The sequence below is a fragment of the Siphateles boraxobius genome, unplaced genomic scaffold (genome assembly GCF_051911475.1).
Source record: "Siphateles boraxobius isolate OS27281-9 unplaced genomic scaffold, OSU_SipBor_1 7, whole genome shotgun sequence".
Taxonomy (NCBI): Eukaryota; Metazoa; Chordata; class Actinopteri; order Cypriniformes; family Leuciscidae; genus Siphateles; species Siphateles boraxobius.
The window spans coordinates 19965864-19985032 of record NW_027509197.1 but is presented as its reverse complement, the minus strand read 5'-3'; the positions used below and the strand labels follow the sequence as shown (position 1 = coordinate 19985032).

Here is a 19169-nt window from a genome sequence, read left to right as displayed (position 1 = left end):
TGCTTTGTTTATTATGAGGAGGACATTTAAGCTATGAAACTTGCAGGATGTTTTGATAGTACAAAGAGCTCTTATATGTCAAAAGATCAAGGCAAATTTAATTTCTCATGTCATGACTCTTTTAATATGTACTTTTTAAAATACTGCATACCATCGATTTTCAATTAATCAATCTATACCACCCTCTGTAGGATATAACTGTGGTTAAAGCCATGAAGAATCCCCCAGCTGGTGTCAAGGTTGTGATGGAAGCCATCTGCATCCTGAAAGGCATAAAACCAGACCGTATCCCAGACCCCTCAGGCTCTGGCAAGAAGGTGGAGGACTTCTGGGGCCCAGCGAAGAAACTGCTAGGAGATATGAAGTTTCTCCAGAGCCTTCACGAGTACAATAAAGACAATATTCCAGTCAACTATATGAGCGTCATCCGCAACAAATACATTACCAACCCAGACTTTGTTCCGGAGAAGATCCGCACGGCCTCCGCTGCTGCAGAGGGGCTCTGTAAATGGGTTTGTGCCATGGACTCCTATGATAAGTGAGTTATAGCTAAACTAAAGGTGCGGTCACATTAGCCGAATTTTGCAGGCAATAAATGTCCATTGTTTATTGTCAATAGTGTAGTGATAAGTGATAGTGAAAAGTCACTTTCAAACAATACAGCTTTCTGTTTATCAATGCAGAGAATTAGCTACAAACATGTTGCAAAATATTATAAAAAAAATTGATCACAAGGATTCCTATTGAAATAATTGAATTACATCATCAAAACATTCGCTAAACAATTGTAAATGTGACCAGACCTTAATTCATAATTCATGAGGATTTTGTATGGGTCTCCAAGAAAATTTTATTTTAGAAAATATGAAAAATATTTTTTGTTTTTCCCTTTCACAGAGTAGCAAAGGTAGTGGCCCCAAAGAAAGAGAAGTTGAAACATGCAGAAGAGAAGCTTAAGGTGGCCATGGAGAGTCTCCAAAAGAAACAGGCTGCTTTGAAGGCGGTCCAGGACAAACTGGCCAAACTACAGGAGACTCTAGAAGCCAATAAGAACAAAAAGGCTGACCTTGAGAATCAGGTAGGCAGAGGATAGTAGTCACAAAAAAGAGGCTACGCAAGGTTCTCACAGTCAACAAGCGGTTCGCTACTGTTCCTGTACCTTTGTGTATTACACAATGTTAAACTATTTTTCTGACATTCTTTGTAACCTCTCCTCCAGTGCAGCCCAACCCTGTTGAAAATGTCCGCTCCTTGCATGAAGTTTGTTTATTTAGGAATTTAGTTTGTGTTTTTACATCAAGAGGAGTTGAGGGAATGTTTTCCTTTTCTTCTTTGTTTACTTTCATTCAGATCATTTTTATGTTCGAACTTTGAAGTTGTATAAGTGAAGCCTTTGTTTCTAAACCCACACAAAAACACACACGCGCACACACACACGCACATGTACTGTTCTCATTTGTCTGTGGAGACTGCCTGTCAGTTTAGCGCGTTTGGGTAAACCAAGCATCACCAAGGCCCTGCTGCTGTTTTCTGCCCTATTTCACTTCCTTTCATGTTCCTTATTCTTTTTCCACCATTCTCTCCATGTTTGTAATTCAGGCTGTCTGTTTTCCCTATTGGAGGGTAGAAATTGTTTATGCCATGCTCTCTCAAGCATGGCCAGAATCAAGGCACTTGAATGCACTGAGGAAAACCTGTTATGCTGTTCCTGAAGCTCCACTGGAACGGCCTCTTTTAAACTGTTTTCTCACTTGGGATATGAGTTGGAAAGAACAGGAATTATGGAGGAATTCATCTCAAAGACAATAAAGTGCCATGATGCCTGATGCACCAATGTCACATAGAATTAGTGAAGTATCATCACAGGAAGCGAGTAAGATGTTTGGATTGCTGTCAGCTTCATGTCCTAGCGCTGAACTTCTATCACTCTGCAGTAGCTGTGCAAGCTCACTCTGTCATTTCAAACAAAGATGATGTTTCTCTAGTGCCAAACTGGGGTTTCTAAGATCCATTTATCTGTGATGATGAAAGAGGACATGCACTAGTGGATCAGACATTCTATTAGATGCTTTATTTGGAAGGATGTTTGTGTAGTAAACATTCATTTCTGGTCACACATTTTTTATATAAATGCAGTCATATCTGATCGGCCTTTTCTATACCATGTGAGTAGCTGATTCTCTTTGAATACAGATGACCACATTTGGCCTGCTGTATCTTTGATGCCAACACCTGTTTGTGACAGTTTTTAAAAACGTGACTGGCCTTTAGAACTGGCCTTTAGTTGTTATGGTACATATCAGGGAAGAAGTGTGTTATAATATTGTTAAAAACTGTTGCGCTGCTTGATATTTCTGTGGAAATTGTGACTTTTTTGTCAGGGTTCTTTGATGAATAGAATGTTCAAAATAACCTAATTTATTTCAAATAGAAATCTTCTGTAACATTATAAATCTATTTACTGTCACTGTCACATTTGATCAGTTGCATGCATCCTTTTAGTCTCCTTATTTCCCTTTTTTTATTTTTCTGTAGGTGGAGCTGTGCAGTAAAAAGCTAGAGCGTGCGGAGCAGCTCATTGGTGGGTTAGGGGGCGAGAAGACCCGCTGGAGCGAGACTGCCTGTAACTTAGGCGAACTCTACAACAACCTCACTGGAGACATTCTCATCTCTGCTGCTATAGTGGCCTACCTGGGTGCCTTTACCTCCAGTTTTAGACAGGTGTGCCAACACGTAAAACAATCCATTTCTCTTGCTAATCCAAGTGCTTATCAACCCACATAGTTCATATCAATAAAATATCAATATCAACATAAGCTAAAATCCATTACTTTGATCAACTATGTAAATGCATCCATAAGTACGCAAGCACACATATTTAAAATCTTCAAGCACAAGGACTTGAGATGCAGTCACATTTACCGTTGTCGTGCAGATTTTTATGGGGGAAATCCAGTCATTTTAGACAAAATTTAGGTTCAAGTTGGTCATTCAGATTCCCAAGATTGATCAACAGAAAGCTGCTTAGTTGAAAGTGACTCTGTGAGCTGTGCTTCATACTGTACATCGACACTCTATTGACAGAAGACATTTTTTGCTAATGTGACCTCACCTTTATTCCCTTATTTGTAAGATTGCACAATTTAACTAAATATTTTAATTTGCTGTTAGTGAAATTACTTAGCTAACACTGATTTCATAGTAAAAATTTGAATATAATGTTTTATTGTCCAAATTAAAATCCTAACAATATTTTACAGTGCAGGAGAGTCTATTGAACATTGAAAGACATCTGGGACAGGGTTTGTCTGGCTGAAATGTATTTGTCTTGTTTAGTTTTCCATCACTTTTCAGTCTATGCACTATAACGTGAGTGAAATTCATATTATTTTCAGTACAGTTTATGCGTCTCAGGTGGAGCGTTATTAAAGTGTTTTTGATATCCTTCTATAGACATTATTTGTATACATTTGCCCCTGTCAGCTGGTTACTCTTAACAACCGAGCAGAGTCCATAAAAAAATGAATGAATTCAGTGAAAACACTTTGTACAATACCAGGGATTGCTATGGTGAGTTTAAAGCACTCAGGGAGCAGGGAGTAGTTTAACTTTAATATTTCCCCCTCTGTGAAAGCAATATCTTTTCTCCCAGAAGAGGGTTTTTTATATAAGCTTTCGTGCAGGTACATGACGCACAGCTTATTACCTTTGTGTGCAGTATATCTTTATTGGGTTTAAACAGAAAACAAAGATATAGAAGCAATAATAGTACAGTCCACAGTACTATTATTAAGTTGAAACTAACAGATAAGGTTGAATCTATGGATCTGTGTTTTCAAACAGGATTAAAACTTCTTACATGTATTAGTAGACTAACCAGTCGTCAGTTTATGTTTCTAGATTAAACTGTCTAAAGCAGCTGTGATCATGTTGCCTTTCTTGAACCGTGTGTGTGTTTCTGGGTCTGATCTCTACAGCGAGCTACAGAGGAGTGGATTGACACATGTAAGACAAGAGGAATTCCTTGCTCCAAGAACATGTCCCTTATGAACTCCTTGGGTGAGCCGGTAAAAATCCGTAGCTGGACCATTGCTGGCCTACCTTCAGACAGCTTCTCCGTTGACAACGGAATCATCATCTCGTGAGTTTTTTTAGCCAATATATGTTACTTTATATTTGACCATTTTAGAGTGCCATTTGTATTAGATATGATATCAGACTTATTTTAGGAAGTTTCAGGTTTAGGAAACCAAGCCATTTTCATGTTTTATGAGATTCCTTCAAGCAGCATAAAAATGCAGCTTTGATGAAGCGCAACAACAACATTCTCACTATTCTCACTAGTCAGTCACTGTAAACATATTTAATCTATTTCACACTGGATTGCACGTATTTCATTAAAAATGAAATATAGTACATACTAGATGTGCAGGAGATATAGATTTGCATTCTGTAGCAATACCGCAGTGGACAAAAATGTGCATGGATGTACTGTATTGCTGTAACGGATCAATACAGAAAATACAACTTTTAGACACATGGTAAATACTACTATTTAACAGTAGTAGTGAATGATTTGAGTTGAGGAATAATACAACAACATTTTGTGATAATATTCTTAAATATGTGACCTGGAAGTTATTAGAAAACTTTCAATTTTGTATAAGATGGAGATGATTTGTCATGGACAGGAAACTCTTGTTTGTGGAGTATTAGTGAGATGTTTGTTCTCTGCAGTAATGCCAGGAGGTGGCCACTGATGATAGATCCTCAGGGCCAGGCCAATAAGTGGCTGAAGAACATGGAGAAATCCAACAGTCTCCATGTCATCAAGCTCAGTGATGGCGACTTTGTGCGCACACTAGAAAACTGCATCCAGTTTGGCACTCCAGGTGAGAGGTGACAGCTTTTAAACACGAGGACAACAGAATTCAGAAAATGAATTTCAAGTTTAATTTTATAATACTCCTATCACTGCTCGGAGAGGTCATTTTTGTTTTGTTTTTTGCCAAGGAAACAGTAAAATTTAAGAGTATTCGTTTTGGTCTTAGCAAATGCAAAAATCAAAGATATAAACAACAACAAATATAATAAACTGTTCTCACAGGTGCAATACCAGTATTTCTCCCCAGGGGTCCCCCTCCACCATCAAAAACAAGCACACATCACAGTTAGATCCAAACCAGTGCATGTTACCTGTTGATAAATGTACTCATTCTCTCTCTTCCCCTGGAGCAGCATAGTTGTGTCTTGTACATAATGCATAAAGCCTGAAAGCACAAATTTTAATTTTACACTCTTGAATGCAATGGAGACCCAGGGGTGGACCCAAACCGCAACACGAGATACGCAAATGAGCCAAGTAATCTGGCCTTAGGTGCCTCTGTCTTCCATCCTCAGCTCCTCCTCATCGGTGTTGCGCTGGGATGAAAGGCAGCTGCGTAGGCAGGCCGGTGCTTAGCTGTCTTGTGTGGATTGTTTTTTGTTACCGTTCACCTCTAGAATTTGCATTGAGTTCATTTATTTATTAATTTCTTTCTTTGTTTTCCTGTTGCATTCCTTCAATTCCCACTTCTACCTATTTTTCTTGTGAGTAGCTCAAATAAATGCTTCTGCAGCTTTTGTTCTGTTGTAGCTTAACTGTAATCATTCATCTATGTATTGTAGTATTGCTGGAGAACGTTGGGGAAGAACTGGACCCCATACTTGAGCCCCTGCTGCTGAAACAGACTTTTAAACAGGGTGGCAGTGTCTGCATCCGGCTGGGCGACTCCACTATTGAATATGCTCCAGATTTCCGGTTTTACATAACAACAAAGCTACGAAACCCACATTATCTACCTGAGATCTCGGTCAAGGTGAGTCTTCTTTACATGTAAAGTCACATACAAATGCGCATGTGTCATACACACAAACTAATGTCTTGCTTCTAAACAAGATTGTGTAAACCTTGTTGTCTAATAACTGTCTTGTATGCTCACCAAGACAGCATTTATTTGATCAAAAATACTGTAAAAACAGGAATATTGTGAATAAGTATTATTATTAAAAATTACAATAAGTGTATTTATATTAATATATTTTATTCCTATGATGGCAAAGCTGAATTTTTAGCAGCCATTACTCCAGGCTTTAGTGTCATATGATACTTCAGAAATCATTCTAATAGAGTGGTGCAGGGATGAGTTCAAAACCCAGAGGTATAATTCGCCACTTCACTTGTTCCCTCAAGATTCCCTATGGTGTTTTATAATAGGGTTTTTATATTTATGAGTAAAACAAGGACTGTGGTAAACATAACTTGACGATTCTTGAACGTTTTGCTCTACAACATAAATTACAACACACACCCATATCAAAAACTTTAATTTTATTTTAATAAACATATGTTTGAAATAAGTAACTAGATAAGAACATTTGGGCTGTGTAAGTGTGCGCAGTTCACGTTGTAGAGCAAAGTATCAAGTTATGTTTACCGCAGACCTTATTTCACTCTTACCTTATTTTAGACCTTATTTTATAAAAACATTATAAAACCCCATAGCAAAATCTCGAGGGAACCAGTGGCGAATTAGTCTTCAGGGTTTTGATGTCATCCCTGCACCACTCTGCTGCTTTGGTGCTCAAAACATGCGCTATTATTATTATTATTATTATTATTATTATTATTATTATTATCATCACTGTTGAAAACAGTTGTTTCTCTTAATAGTTTTTGTGGAAATATATACATTATACATTTTTTAGGATTCTTTAATGTATAGAAATAACAGCATTCATTTGAAATGGGAATCTTTTGACATTACAGATGGCATTTATAAATGTCATTATAAATGTCTTAATCAATTTATTTCATTCTTTCTGAATAAAACTATTAATACCTTTGAAAAATATATCTTCCTGACCACAAACTTTTGAACGGTAGAGTACATTGATTTTAATATACTTTAAATTACTTCTCTTGTCCTTGAATTAATCTTTGGTTTTGAAACACTCTGGTGTTTTGGTCTGTGATGGGGACTGAGTCAGTGTCATTAAGTGTACAGTCTTTGAAAGCATCAAAGTTAAAAATTAAGATCTTTTAAAATTGTATTAAGTGAATCTATCTCCCCTCAGAAGTGTTTTAATAACATGGTTTTTAGTCTCATTCAAAGGAGCTTTGAGCCGTGCCGTCTTCTACATTAAATCTTCTTGGTTTAAATTTTCTTTAATTATGCAGTTAAACTGCAACCAGAAACTGATAAATAATTAAACCATTGGCCAGTTGAGTTTTTTTCATGACACTTAAAACAAATTTCTAGTTATTTTTTTGGAACATAACTTTTTCTACCTCTTCTGCCATAAAATCATAAACATGCACATAGAAAACAAGTTTTACTGTTAAACTTTGTCAGTGTTACACTGTTACAGACAGTCTTTATGACCATTGTTTAAAATTAAATTGAAAGGGCAGGTGTGTCATTTCTGTGCCACTAGGTCCACCTAAAGGATTTGCAAACAATATTCTGAACAGTCATCTGCCCTAAACTCATTGGCTGAGTCAGTTTTGCTGTGTCAGGCTGGTCTGCATACTTGAACACAATGTTTAACTTAAAAAAAAAAATACCCGCTTGAAATACCTGGACTCTGGACTTGATTTCTTAACAACCACCTAGACTCCTTAATAAGTCTGAGATATCATTTCAATTTAGGATGATGTAGGAGCATGTGGTGTTCACAGCAGGATAAAACAAATGATAGTGTTGTGGAACATCAGGATTACAATTCTTCATCACAAAGTATGTTCCACCAAAGACTCACATGTATCACAGCCGGTAATTAAAGAAATATTAGGTCTGATAATAGCAAGCAAGCAGTCACAAAACCTTGGAGGATATAATTTTCTAGATTTGTGATCGGTTATGCCAAATCCATAAAGCGAATCTGTGGCCATCTGAGGCTCTTGTAAAAAATAAATACAAGGATCTGCTCTCATTAAAAATAGGATTCTAAGAACAGCCGCCCCCAGCACTGTCAGTGTTTTTCTCCTGTTCTGTTCAGGTGACCCTGCTGAACTTCATGATCACCCCAGAGGGGATGCAAGACCAGCTGCTGGGCATTGTGGTGGCCAGAGAGAGACCTGACCTTGAGGAGGAGAAACAAGCCCTCATTGTACAGGGGGCTGAGAACAAGAGGTATCACCCAGAAACACAATTAACCTGACAGTTTAGTGCTTTAGTCCTATGGGTTCCTTACTTCAAGTATTGTGTCTAAAAGCAAGGCAAGTTGAATCCTTGGGTAAATAATGATCTCCTTATGAAGTGAGGGCAAAGTGCAACATGCCCTCTCAATGCAGTCATGTCAAAAACAAACCAAACAGGTATTGTACATTTGTGTGTTTATCCATGTACTCGCTCTCTCTCTCTTTTCTTTGTAGACAGCTGAAAGAAATAGAGGATAAAATCCTAGAAGTGCTCTCTGCCTCCGAGGGCAACATTTTGGAAGATGAGTCTGCTGTTCAGATCCTCTCATCTTCTAAGGTTCTGGCCAATGAGATCTCTGAGAAACAGGCTATTGCTGAGGTTACTGAGCAGAAGATTGATCAGACACGCTTGGGCTACACCCCCATCGCCATCCACTCTGCAATTTTGTTTTTCTCCATCGCTGACCTGGCCAACATTGAGCCCATGTATCAGTACTCTCTAACCTGGTTCATCAACCTCTTTATCATGTCCATTGATAATTCTACAAAAAGTGACCTTCTTGAACAAAGGTGCTATGTCCCTTCGGATGTTATTTTTAAAGCATTGTCTATACAGTAATTTAATGTGTTTCATCTTAATTATGGCATGCTTTGAAAAGTAAAGCTGCAGCTATAAGACACTTTGAATATCTAGCATATATAGATAATTAATAGGATAGTTCAAGTTATATAATTATTTACTTACCCTAATGCCTCGTGTCATTTTGAAAAATATTTTTTGCTTTGGTTTGTTTTTTGTCCATTCAGTGAAAGTATGTTCCACAAATGAAAGAAAGTCATACAGGTTTTGGAATGACAAAAATTATGACAAAACATTCCCTTTTAAAGGCACCACAGTTTCCTGAGAGAGTATCTCTGACATGGATTCTGTTGTAATATGGACGTGTTGCGTGAGGAGGTTTTTTAAACAAAAGAATTTGTTTCCCTGTATGACTATTTAGCGTCAGCACTGTCTTACTCGGCCAGTATGGCGTTCTGATGTGAGTTTGATATCTGAGAGCTTTGGGAATATTATGACACTTCAGCCCAGGGCAGAAAGAATCCTCTGGTTAAAAGAACACATTCCCAATTCTCTCTAGGACAGGGACACCAAAACCAGATCTCTAAAACGTATGAGAGTGCTCTTAAAGCTCTTCTACAGTAGCAGCAGGTGTTTATTTAATATTTTTAAAGTGTGTTTATCTAAAGTGACATTTAAAAAGATGTAATGTCTAGTCCAGTGGTTATCAACCTGGTCTCCAAGACCCAATCAGACAGTGGTTCTGAAACTGACTCCAGGGCCCCCCATTTCCCACAACAATATTCGAAGGACCCATGACTTTTCCAGTTTTTTGTTGTTGTTGTTTTTTTTGTGATTTACTAAATAGAGATTAAGGATACTGATTTTTAAAAATGTGTACCTGATACAATTTCAGAACTTTGTATAACCAGAAAAATATATATTCATTACAGAAAATGACCATTACAAGTCTTTCTTACTTTAGGTGACTTTTTCAGGTCTAGAAATCGCACTTTTTTAAAATGAGGCTTTCTCACATATTGATTAAAATGTAAAACAAAAACAAACAGAAAAACACTGAAAATATAATGTTTAGATTGTTTATTATTATTTTAGATTGTTTATTATTATTGTTATTGTTGTTGTTATTATTATTACCAGAGATACATATCAGCTCAGATTAGAAGGTAATGATTTGGACAAAGTCCAAAAAAGGTTCAGAACCACTGGTCTAGTCATTGAACACAAATATGATGATCATTAATGTTAAAGCTATAAGGATATTGATAAATTCCAATGATGATGAAAACGGGAAGAACACTTATATAGCAAACATACTAATAGAACTAAATCAAGTCCTAAAAACAAGTGTGGTCTAATAGCATTTCAGAGGTTTGTGTATTATGTTTAATGTACATCACATCACTCGTACACTTTTTTTTTCTCTAAACCGTTTTCAAAATGCTTCTTATTGAACTGATTTCAGCCACAATGCTTTCTCTGTGTATTTAGACTCCACATTCTGAAGGACCATTTTACGTACTCGCTTTACATCAACGTATGTCGCTCTCTGTTTGAGAAGGACAAACTCCTCTTCTCCTTCTGCCTCAATGTCAATCTACTCAAACACAACAAGCTTGTGAGTAACTGCCTCCACTTGCACACAGTTGTGATTTATTGAATCAATAAACTTGGGAAAGACAGTGCTTCATCTGATAAATATTAGTAAGAATGAAGAGGTTACCCTCACACAAGTCCTCTTTAGGTTAATGACTTGCATGCATCAGTCTGACGATGTTTATATCTTGACTGTTTAAATGGTCTTGCAACATTCGTCCACATAAACACTAGTTTAACCGATCTAATTGAAGTTTAAGTGATTTATGATCCATGTTTGTCACACTGGCTCTCCAAGACTGAGCTGTTACTCAAGTTGCAACTGTCTATCATCCATTTATTGTACTGTCAGTAGTTTTGTCAGCCCCTGAATCATGTGGTGTGGGGGTGATGCACCAGTACATTTATTTTCATAGACTGCTGCTTTTCTGTCGGTGACTTTAAGACTCATTCGCTGTAGGTCTGTTCTTTTGAGTTGGATGTTTAATCAAGCATAGCTGCTGAAAAACAAATCGTGTCTAAACTCAGTGAAGGAGAATTTTCATTGCAGATATAACTGAATGAGGTAATGCATTGACAACTTTCCCCTACCACCTTCTGCTCCCTTCTCTTTCAGGTGGATGAGAATGAATGGCGTTTTCTCCTGACAGGCGGTGTGGGTCTGGATAACCCTCATTCGAACCCCTGCACCTGGTTGCCTAAAGCATCCTGGGATGAGATCTGTCGATTGGATGAGATGGAGCGCTTTAAAGGCCTGCGGAAAGATCTGGCTCTACTCCGGGACGGCTGGAAAGAGGTTTACGATAGCAAGGTGCCATTGAGATTAAGCACACACCATTTCTTTCCTGCTCAGTGGTATGTAATAGACAGGGGAAGTATGAAAGGAACACCAGATTTTTCATTTTATGGTCTGTGTTCTGCAGGACCCCCATCACGCTGCATTCCCTTCAGAGTGGCAGGAGAAACTGGGACATTTCCAAAGGATGTTGGTCATAAGATGCTTACGGCCAGACAAGGTAAGGCTCTTTTTATTGTGTTTATTAATATACCTCGGATTGGATTGTAAGAAAATTAATACTTTTATTCAGCAAGGATGCATCAAATTGATCAAAAGTTAAAGTAAAGACAATTTTAATGTTACAAAAGATTTCTATTTCAAATAAATGTTGCTCTTTTGAACTTCCTGTTCATTAAAGAAGATTCAAAATGTATCAGCACCACAAATGTTTTCAACATTGATAATATTAAGAAATGTTTTGAGCACCAAATCAGCATATTAGAATGATTCATGCAGTATCATGTGACACTGAAATACTGAAGTAATGGCTGCTGAATGTTAGTCATTTTAAATGTTTGTATTATTTCACAATATTTTTTTTATCAAATAAATGCAGCCTTGGTGAGCATGAGAGCAAACACATAACAAAATGTTATGTATGATATAATGTGGAGTATCAGTAAAAACCTCACATTTGGACTTCTTGTGTCTACCCATCTCAGATTGTTCCCATGGTTCAAGAGTTTGTGTCAGAGAACCTGGGGCAGCAGTTTATTGAGGTCCCACCCTTTAATTTAGCCACAGCTTTTGCGGACAGTCACTGCTGCGCTCCGCTCATCTTTATCCTGTCCCCAGGATCAGACCCCATGGCAGCACTGCTCAAGTTTGGCGAAGAGCAGGTACAAACAATTATAGGCTTTTAATCGCCATCATTTTCAGATTAATTTATTCTGTATTAGTAGAAAGATTAATTTTATTAACATCTGGAATGCTGTTTTGGTTTGTGATGGGTGATGCTCTTTTATTATTAACACTGTGTTTGTCTTGTTGTTCAGGGTTTCACAGGTAACAGACTGACCTCCCTGTCTCTGGGACAGGGTCAGGGCCCCATCGCCATGAGCATGATTGAGACTGGTGTGAAGGAGGGAACCTGGGTGGTTTTACAGAACTGCCACCTGGCCACCTCTTGGATGTCCACCCTTGAGCGTGTTTGTGAGGTAGTACATAAAGATTTGATGATCCAAACATGATGGAACAGTAGCTTTTAATAATATTATTTTCACACCCACATTTGCTACTTTATGTAGAATATTATTTTCGATGTAAAATACTCTTTATCATTTAAATCCATGCATTGCACGTCCAGTGTATGGGTGTGTACAACAAAAAACAGTGTGCAGTGGAAATACTCTGAAGCAGCACTTTGAATTTCTGACAGGAGCTGAATCCAGATACCGTTCACCCAGACTTCCGCTTGTGGCTGACCAGTTACCCCTCTCCCAACTTTCCCGTGGCTGTACTGCAAAACGGAGTCAAAATGACCAATGAGGCTCCCAAAGGTCTACGATCCAACATCATCCGTTCTTTCTACATGGACCCTATATCTGACCCTGAGTTCTTTGACAGCAGCTCAAAGCCGGTAGGTCACAGAGAATTCAAGGTTTTTGAAGCGCTCTCAACATAATGCATATCTTTTGATGGTTGTAATGTTTATTTTTGGAGTCCTTCATAATCAAACTACCTATTAATTGTTTCAAATAAATGTAAAAAGAGGCTTCTGTGTGTGTTTTAGGCTGTCTTTAAGAAGCTGCTGTTTAGCTTGTGCTTCTTCCATGCCCTGGCCCAAGAGAGGAGGAAATTTGGTCCTCTTGGCTGGAACATCCCCTATGAGTTTAACGAGACAGATCTGCGGATCTCTGTCCAGCAGTTACACATGTTCTTGGACCAGTATGAGGTGAGATCACACGTGTATTTTCTTTATATACACATACAAACAAATTTTCTTTCACTGTTCTTACAATAGACACACAGACTCTCCTCATCACCCTCTTCCTTTTCATGCTTTCCAGCATGCCCCTTAAACCACCCCTAAAAAAAGAACGTTCTTGACATTTTCCCAACTTCAGAGAAGCACTCCTCATACTTCCCTTCCTCCTTTCAAAACAAGCAGACTGCACCAACTGATCAAGGGTTTCCCTCAATGCTCTGACATTTCTCCATTGCTGCGGAGTGCCACCCACTGCATTAGCAAGGGAAATTTCAACAGGAAATGTCACAATCCTGCCACTCCTCTGTCCATCTTTTCATGTCCCCACTGAGGATCGTTATATCGAACCCACAAACCTGACATGCATCTCCAATTAAAAAAAGTCTTTGTTGAGCGGCCCGGCTTTTAAAACAGATGAGGAGGTTGCTGTCTGTTTTTTTTCTTTTTTCTTTTTTTTTGTTGTTGTCTTTTTCAAAGCAATCTGAACAATAGGGTGGAAAAATTGGGACACAGCCCTAACCTTAAATGTCTTTGTTAGAGTCATGATCAAAGTAGCGTTCACACATGTATCCACACTATTCAAAATTAAAATAAATAGCTCATATGATAAAAAAAGTCATAATCATGAGAAATCAAACTTCCCTTAATCTATTTAGATAAAATAGCTTCACCTCAGTCAAAAAATAGAGTTTATTGAAACTGAGCTGCAAAAACGATTCATCATGGAAATGGATTCGTCATCTGCTCCCTTAAAATGCTTCAGATAATTGAAAGTATTAATTAAAGTCATCATTCTCATCTGATTACCATCCCCAGACAATTTTCATCCACCATCTTATGTATAGGTCATCTTATTAAGTTTAGTCTTGCTTATATGGTGATTTCTCTCTGTGTCCTTACTAGGAGATCCCCTTTGATGCTCTTTGCTACATGACAGGAGAGTGTAACTACGGAGGTCGGGTCACAGATGACTGGGATCGCAGGACCCTGCGCACAATAGTTTCCATATTCTACACCCCCAAGATCATTGATGATGCCGATTACAAGTTTGACCCCAGTGGTCTGTATTACTCACCACCTGAAGGAGATGTAAGACACAATGACAAAATGACAAAAAGTTAAATGAAAAAAATATTTCAGTCTGTCATATACACCACCATTCTAAAGTATGTTGGCTGGTAAGATTTAAAGTCTTTTATGCTCATCAAAAGCTGCATTTATTTGATCACTAAAAACAGTAATTAGAGCTGTGGAATATAATTGTTTTTTCGATGCATCGCTATGCTGATGTGAACGATTCTGCATCGATGCTTAAAAACAAAAGAATACATTTAAAAAAAAAATCTAATTAAATATTTGTATATCTATAATATAATAAACCTGCTGCTGTCTGTCATTAATGTTAATCAAGCAACTAAAGAGAAGAGGAAATCACTCCTCTTGACTAAATAACTTTTGTAGTTTTAATAATAATCAATTTATTTGTAATAAATGCACTAAAGACAATGCAGTGATTATTTTTACATTTGATTATTACATTTCTGTATTATTTCTTAAATTATTTAAATGCTTCTGTTAAAAAAGTAAAGGTAAAAAGTAAAGCACTGTAAATTTCATTTGTTTGTTTCTTATATTGTATTTTTTGTAGTGTTTGTTATTTGCATCTTCATTCTTGTTTTTAATAACAAAGATAAAATAACAAAGAACTATATTGTGATTAATAATATAATTATTATTAATAAAGCAATTGAAGGAGAATATGCATTGTGATAGATCTAGAATCGTTTAGATCATCAATTTAAAATAAATGATTGTAAAGCTGAATTTTCAGAATCAATTTCTCTAGTCTTTAGTGTCACATGATCCTTCAGAAATAACCAAGAAACCTTTTTTATTATTATCAATATTATAAACAGGTGTGCTGCTGCATTTATTTTTGTGAAATCAATGATATACTTTTTTCCAGGATTCTAGAATGGATATAGTAAGTTCAAAAGAACAGCATTTATTGGAAAGTGATTTTTGGCTCATTTCCCCAGAGTGATTGATATAAAATCAAGTAAATTATTCATTATAAAATATTTATTTTATTTTAAGTTTATACTTAAAGATAAAATACAGAGAATACAATAAATATAGTTATTGTACCTTATCAAACCTTAAAGAATTAATTGTATAGTACAAAACCTTGTCCATTTTAAGAGGCGTTTTGTCAGACAGAATTTCTGCAGCTGACATTAAAGTTAGTTCAATATTTCTGTCATACAAAATTCAAAGAGATTCTCTACACAGATCTCGCTGGAATTCAAACTGAATGACATCCTTTTCCTTCCTTGATCATCTTTCTTTTAAAGGAAGACCATATGCACCTCTGCAGGCCGAGGTTTCTCATTCAAAACAAAGCCTAAGAGAAAGCAATTATAAGAGAAAACAACTATTCTTTTCTTTGTACAAGCTCTGTCAAGGTGTTAGTGAGCTCAGTGGGTCAGAATCCCTCCCATATTATTTGACTGTTTAAAATTACTACAGATATAATTGACTTAGTGAACAAACAAAAAAACATGAGTCTTTTGGAGATGCATCGGCCTGGCTCTTTCTGAAATTTCTGAAAAAGGGATTATGAGCTATAAGTTCAATAACTAAACACAGCGGGGTGCTGCCAATGGTGATGTCTGATTTATTTGTGAGCACATGTATAATCTATGCCCAATTTTATTTGGCATTTTCTCTCAAAATCTTTTATTCATGAATGTCATTTGCATAGCCATTATTATAAATGTCAGCAATCTCAAGGGTAGCCTGTTTTATTTTAAGTGCATGCCATTATTTAGCATCACCATCCTGGATTTAGTGTTGCATTAAAAAGCTGATTGTTTCCTTTCCAGTATAACAGCTACATTGAGTACACCAAGACACTTCCTCTAAATCCCTCACCTGAAATCTTTGGCATGAATGCCAATGCTGATATTACTAAGGACCAAGTGGAAACGCAGCTGCTGTTTGATAGCATTCTTCTTACTCAGGTGCGCAAACACATTTTGATTATTGATGCAAACTAGCTAGTATAAAGTAGCTCTAGTAGTACTATCAATGACCTGACTGATTTTTGTAACGGTTATTTTTGCTCGATTTTGCCCTCACAGTCTCGTTCTTCAGGTAGCAGTGCTACATCTACTGATGACATGGTGTACGAGGTGGCTGCAGACATTCTTAATAAACTTCCTCAGGATTTCGATATAGATGCTGCCATGCGCAAGTACCCTACCAGCTACAATCAAAGCATGAACACAGTGCTGGTGCAGGAGATGGGACGATTCAATAAACTCCTCAAGACCATCCGGGATTCATGTGTCAACATCCAGAAGGCCATCAAGGTCAGAACATTAGCAAAACCTCTGTGAAGGTTCAGCACTTCAATCGATCATGTTTTCAGGTTCTTATTCTTCCTGGTCTGAGCACAAATTGTGCTCCAGTGGGAATTTGCAGTCTAATGGAAGCATTGTTGTCAACTATAGAATACTCCCATGAGGCTTCTGACAAGCTCAGCTGTTAGTTTGTGGATGTTTTCTCTCCATTTGCTCATAGCATGGCCCAGTTAGCAACATTCATTTAGCTTTCATGAGTATATGATGGCATTTCATATCACGCTAATGCACAAAGTATTCATTATTGTCTAAATGCATTTATTCACAATGTAAATGATTCAAGAAAGCTTGTTGAGGGATGATAGAAATTATATAGGATTATTAATATATCTGCAATACATTTATATTGGTTCTGTTCTGTTTACTGCTCTCCCTGCTCTTATCCATGCTAGGCTGCAAGGATGGGCAGGGAGTTCGCCCAGAACAGAACCAACATAAATGTATTGCAGATATCATTAATGTTTTTGATAATAATTTAATGTGACAACAAAAATTAAGAATCACCTGCCAGAACTAATGCTACGCTTGAGATTAATATAAAATAATCTCATGAGATCTCAATGAGATAATAAATGTATAAATTATAAAATGTATATATTTTATTAATAAATTTGTTTTTTTGTATTTAGAAAGTTCAATTTAAAATGGTTATTCTAATGAGTGTAATGCTTCTGTTTGCATTGTTCCTTAGTTTAAATAAGCAAAAATTCTGAATTATGCTAGTTTTTCTGCAAAATCTTTATATGGAAGCAATGCAAACTAAAAAAAAAATTTGTATTTGAACATTCACTCCCTGCTGAAAGATACAAGGAAAATGCATCGTACCCCAGGGCATGTCCTAATGCTGTTCACTCCAGCTGAGCCTCTTTGTCCTTTAGTTTGACTGACAGCTCTGATCCCAGTAAGCATTACCACCCCGCAGGGTGAGAGGGATGCATATGCTAAGATCTGATCACAACCCTGGCTTTCATTTACACATTGTGAACCCTTATCCTAAAAATAACCCTAAAATAATCCCTTTATCTCTTCTGACTACAGCTTGATTTCTGCTCTGAAGAACCTCTCCTTTATCCTTTCATTATCATTCATGATCATTCATCTCTATACAACATCAAATGCAAATAAAGTTTGAAACCAACCCTTAGAAAGAAAACAACAACGTAATTTTTCCTTAGAACAGAAAATGTCAATATACTATAAATATGACCCCTATGAGGAATTTACACAGGTGACATGTGATGGCAATTTCCATGCAATTTTGACTATTATAAATAAAACAATCAAGATAGAAAGACAAAGCAATGATTGAATGCATGTGTGCATCTTGATATAGGGACTGGTGGTTATGTCTGCTGAACTTGAGGAAGTAGTGAGCAGCATTCTGAAGGGCCGAATCCCTGCCATGTGGATGAAGAAGTCATATCCCAGTCTCAAACCACTGGGAAGCTACATCAGTGACTTTCTTGAAAGACTCATGTTTTTACAGGTAAACTCTTCAGTGATAAAGCATATACAGTACTTTTCATTCCACCACAGCCCATCACACTTTATTTGGCATGGAAATGGCATGTTTGCAGCATTTGCTTAGTCAAACTAAGTATCAAAGACTACAATCACACTACTGTTTAAAGTGTGGGGTCAGTAATTTTTTTTTTTTTTTAAAGAAACAAATTATTTTATTGCACAAGGATGCATTCAATTGATCAAACGTTGAAGACAAAAAATGTCTTTCAAATAAATGTTGTTCTTTTGAACTTTCTATTCATCAAAGAATCCTAAAAATAATTTCCACTAAAGTATTACCGTACGTTCACACCGCCGCCGACTAGAGCTACAAAGAAGCTCTGGACGCCCTGTCAAGGACGCTTGTCAAAAAGTACGGGGAAGCTTGTTGACGCTTTGGTCGCTCTGACGTAGCAGGGAGAAGAGAAGTGTCACAACATGAAATGTCACATGAGATGGGTGTTTTTGCATTCCACTTCACTGCTTTTCTATTTAACTATGTAAACACGCGCTAGACTGTGTGCTCGAGCTTTGTGTCTTTTGCCGCGTCTCGCGCATGTCACAGCGTTTTAAAAAACGCGTCATTCAAGTTAAAATAAGTTAAACTTTAAGAACAAAAATGTGAACTATCCCAGCTATTTTATCCCATGCCTCGTTCTTTTGTAACTGGTCACTAAGCAAACAACGTCATATCATAAATGATAGGAAACCCAGCAACGGCGTTTATTAGCTTCTCCTCCATTTTATCTGAACTAATATTTTGGTAGGAACGAAAGTTTACATCGTGTGTTTCTCCGGAATCAGCCAGCGCGGAGGACGTCTATTGCTGTGTCCCAAATGTGAAGGCTGCGTCCTTCGAAGGCCGTATTTGAAGGCCGATTGCGTCACAGCGGCGCGACGAAGGATGTCCCAATTCAAAGGCTGCATCTTGGAAGGCCGCATTTGAAGGCCGATTGCGTCACCGCGGCACGATGAAGGCTGTCCCAATTCAATTTCGCATCCTTCGAAGGCTGCATTCAAAGGCCGGTTGCGTCATCGCGGCGCGACGAAGGCTACCCTGATTCAAAAGCGACGCCAAATGCACCCTTCGTTTCCCCGTGAAAGGGAGGATACATAAA

General features: G+C 37.4%; 1 protein-coding gene across 1 annotated transcript in view; it reads left to right on the top strand.

Annotated features, from left to right (window-relative positions):
• dnah7 (dynein, axonemal, heavy chain 7) overlaps positions 1–19169 on the top strand; it is a 98940-nt gene that overhangs the window by 58177 nt on the left and 21594 nt on the right. Inside the window, exons 44-62 of the mRNA XM_077216407.1 lie at positions 192–538; positions 898–1078; positions 2536–2721; positions 3978–4141; positions 4738–4892; positions 5668–5858; positions 8041–8174; positions 8417–8752; positions 10254–10380; positions 10975–11169; positions 11282–11374; positions 11859–12035; positions 12192–12353; positions 12575–12775; positions 12929–13090; positions 14027–14212; positions 16009–16146; positions 16267–16497; positions 17882–18034. Of these exons, the coding sequence (XP_077072522.1) occupies positions 192–538; positions 898–1078; positions 2536–2721; positions 3978–4141; positions 4738–4892; positions 5668–5858; positions 8041–8174; positions 8417–8752; positions 10254–10380; positions 10975–11169; positions 11282–11374; positions 11859–12035; positions 12192–12353; positions 12575–12775; positions 12929–13090; positions 14027–14212; positions 16009–16146; positions 16267–16497; positions 17882–18034 (3519 nt within the window). The remainder of the gene's footprint in view (positions 1–191; positions 539–897; positions 1079–2535; positions 2722–3977; positions 4142–4737; positions 4893–5667; positions 5859–8040; positions 8175–8416; positions 8753–10253; positions 10381–10974; positions 11170–11281; positions 11375–11858; positions 12036–12191; positions 12354–12574; positions 12776–12928; positions 13091–14026; positions 14213–16008; positions 16147–16266; positions 16498–17881; positions 18035–19169) is intronic.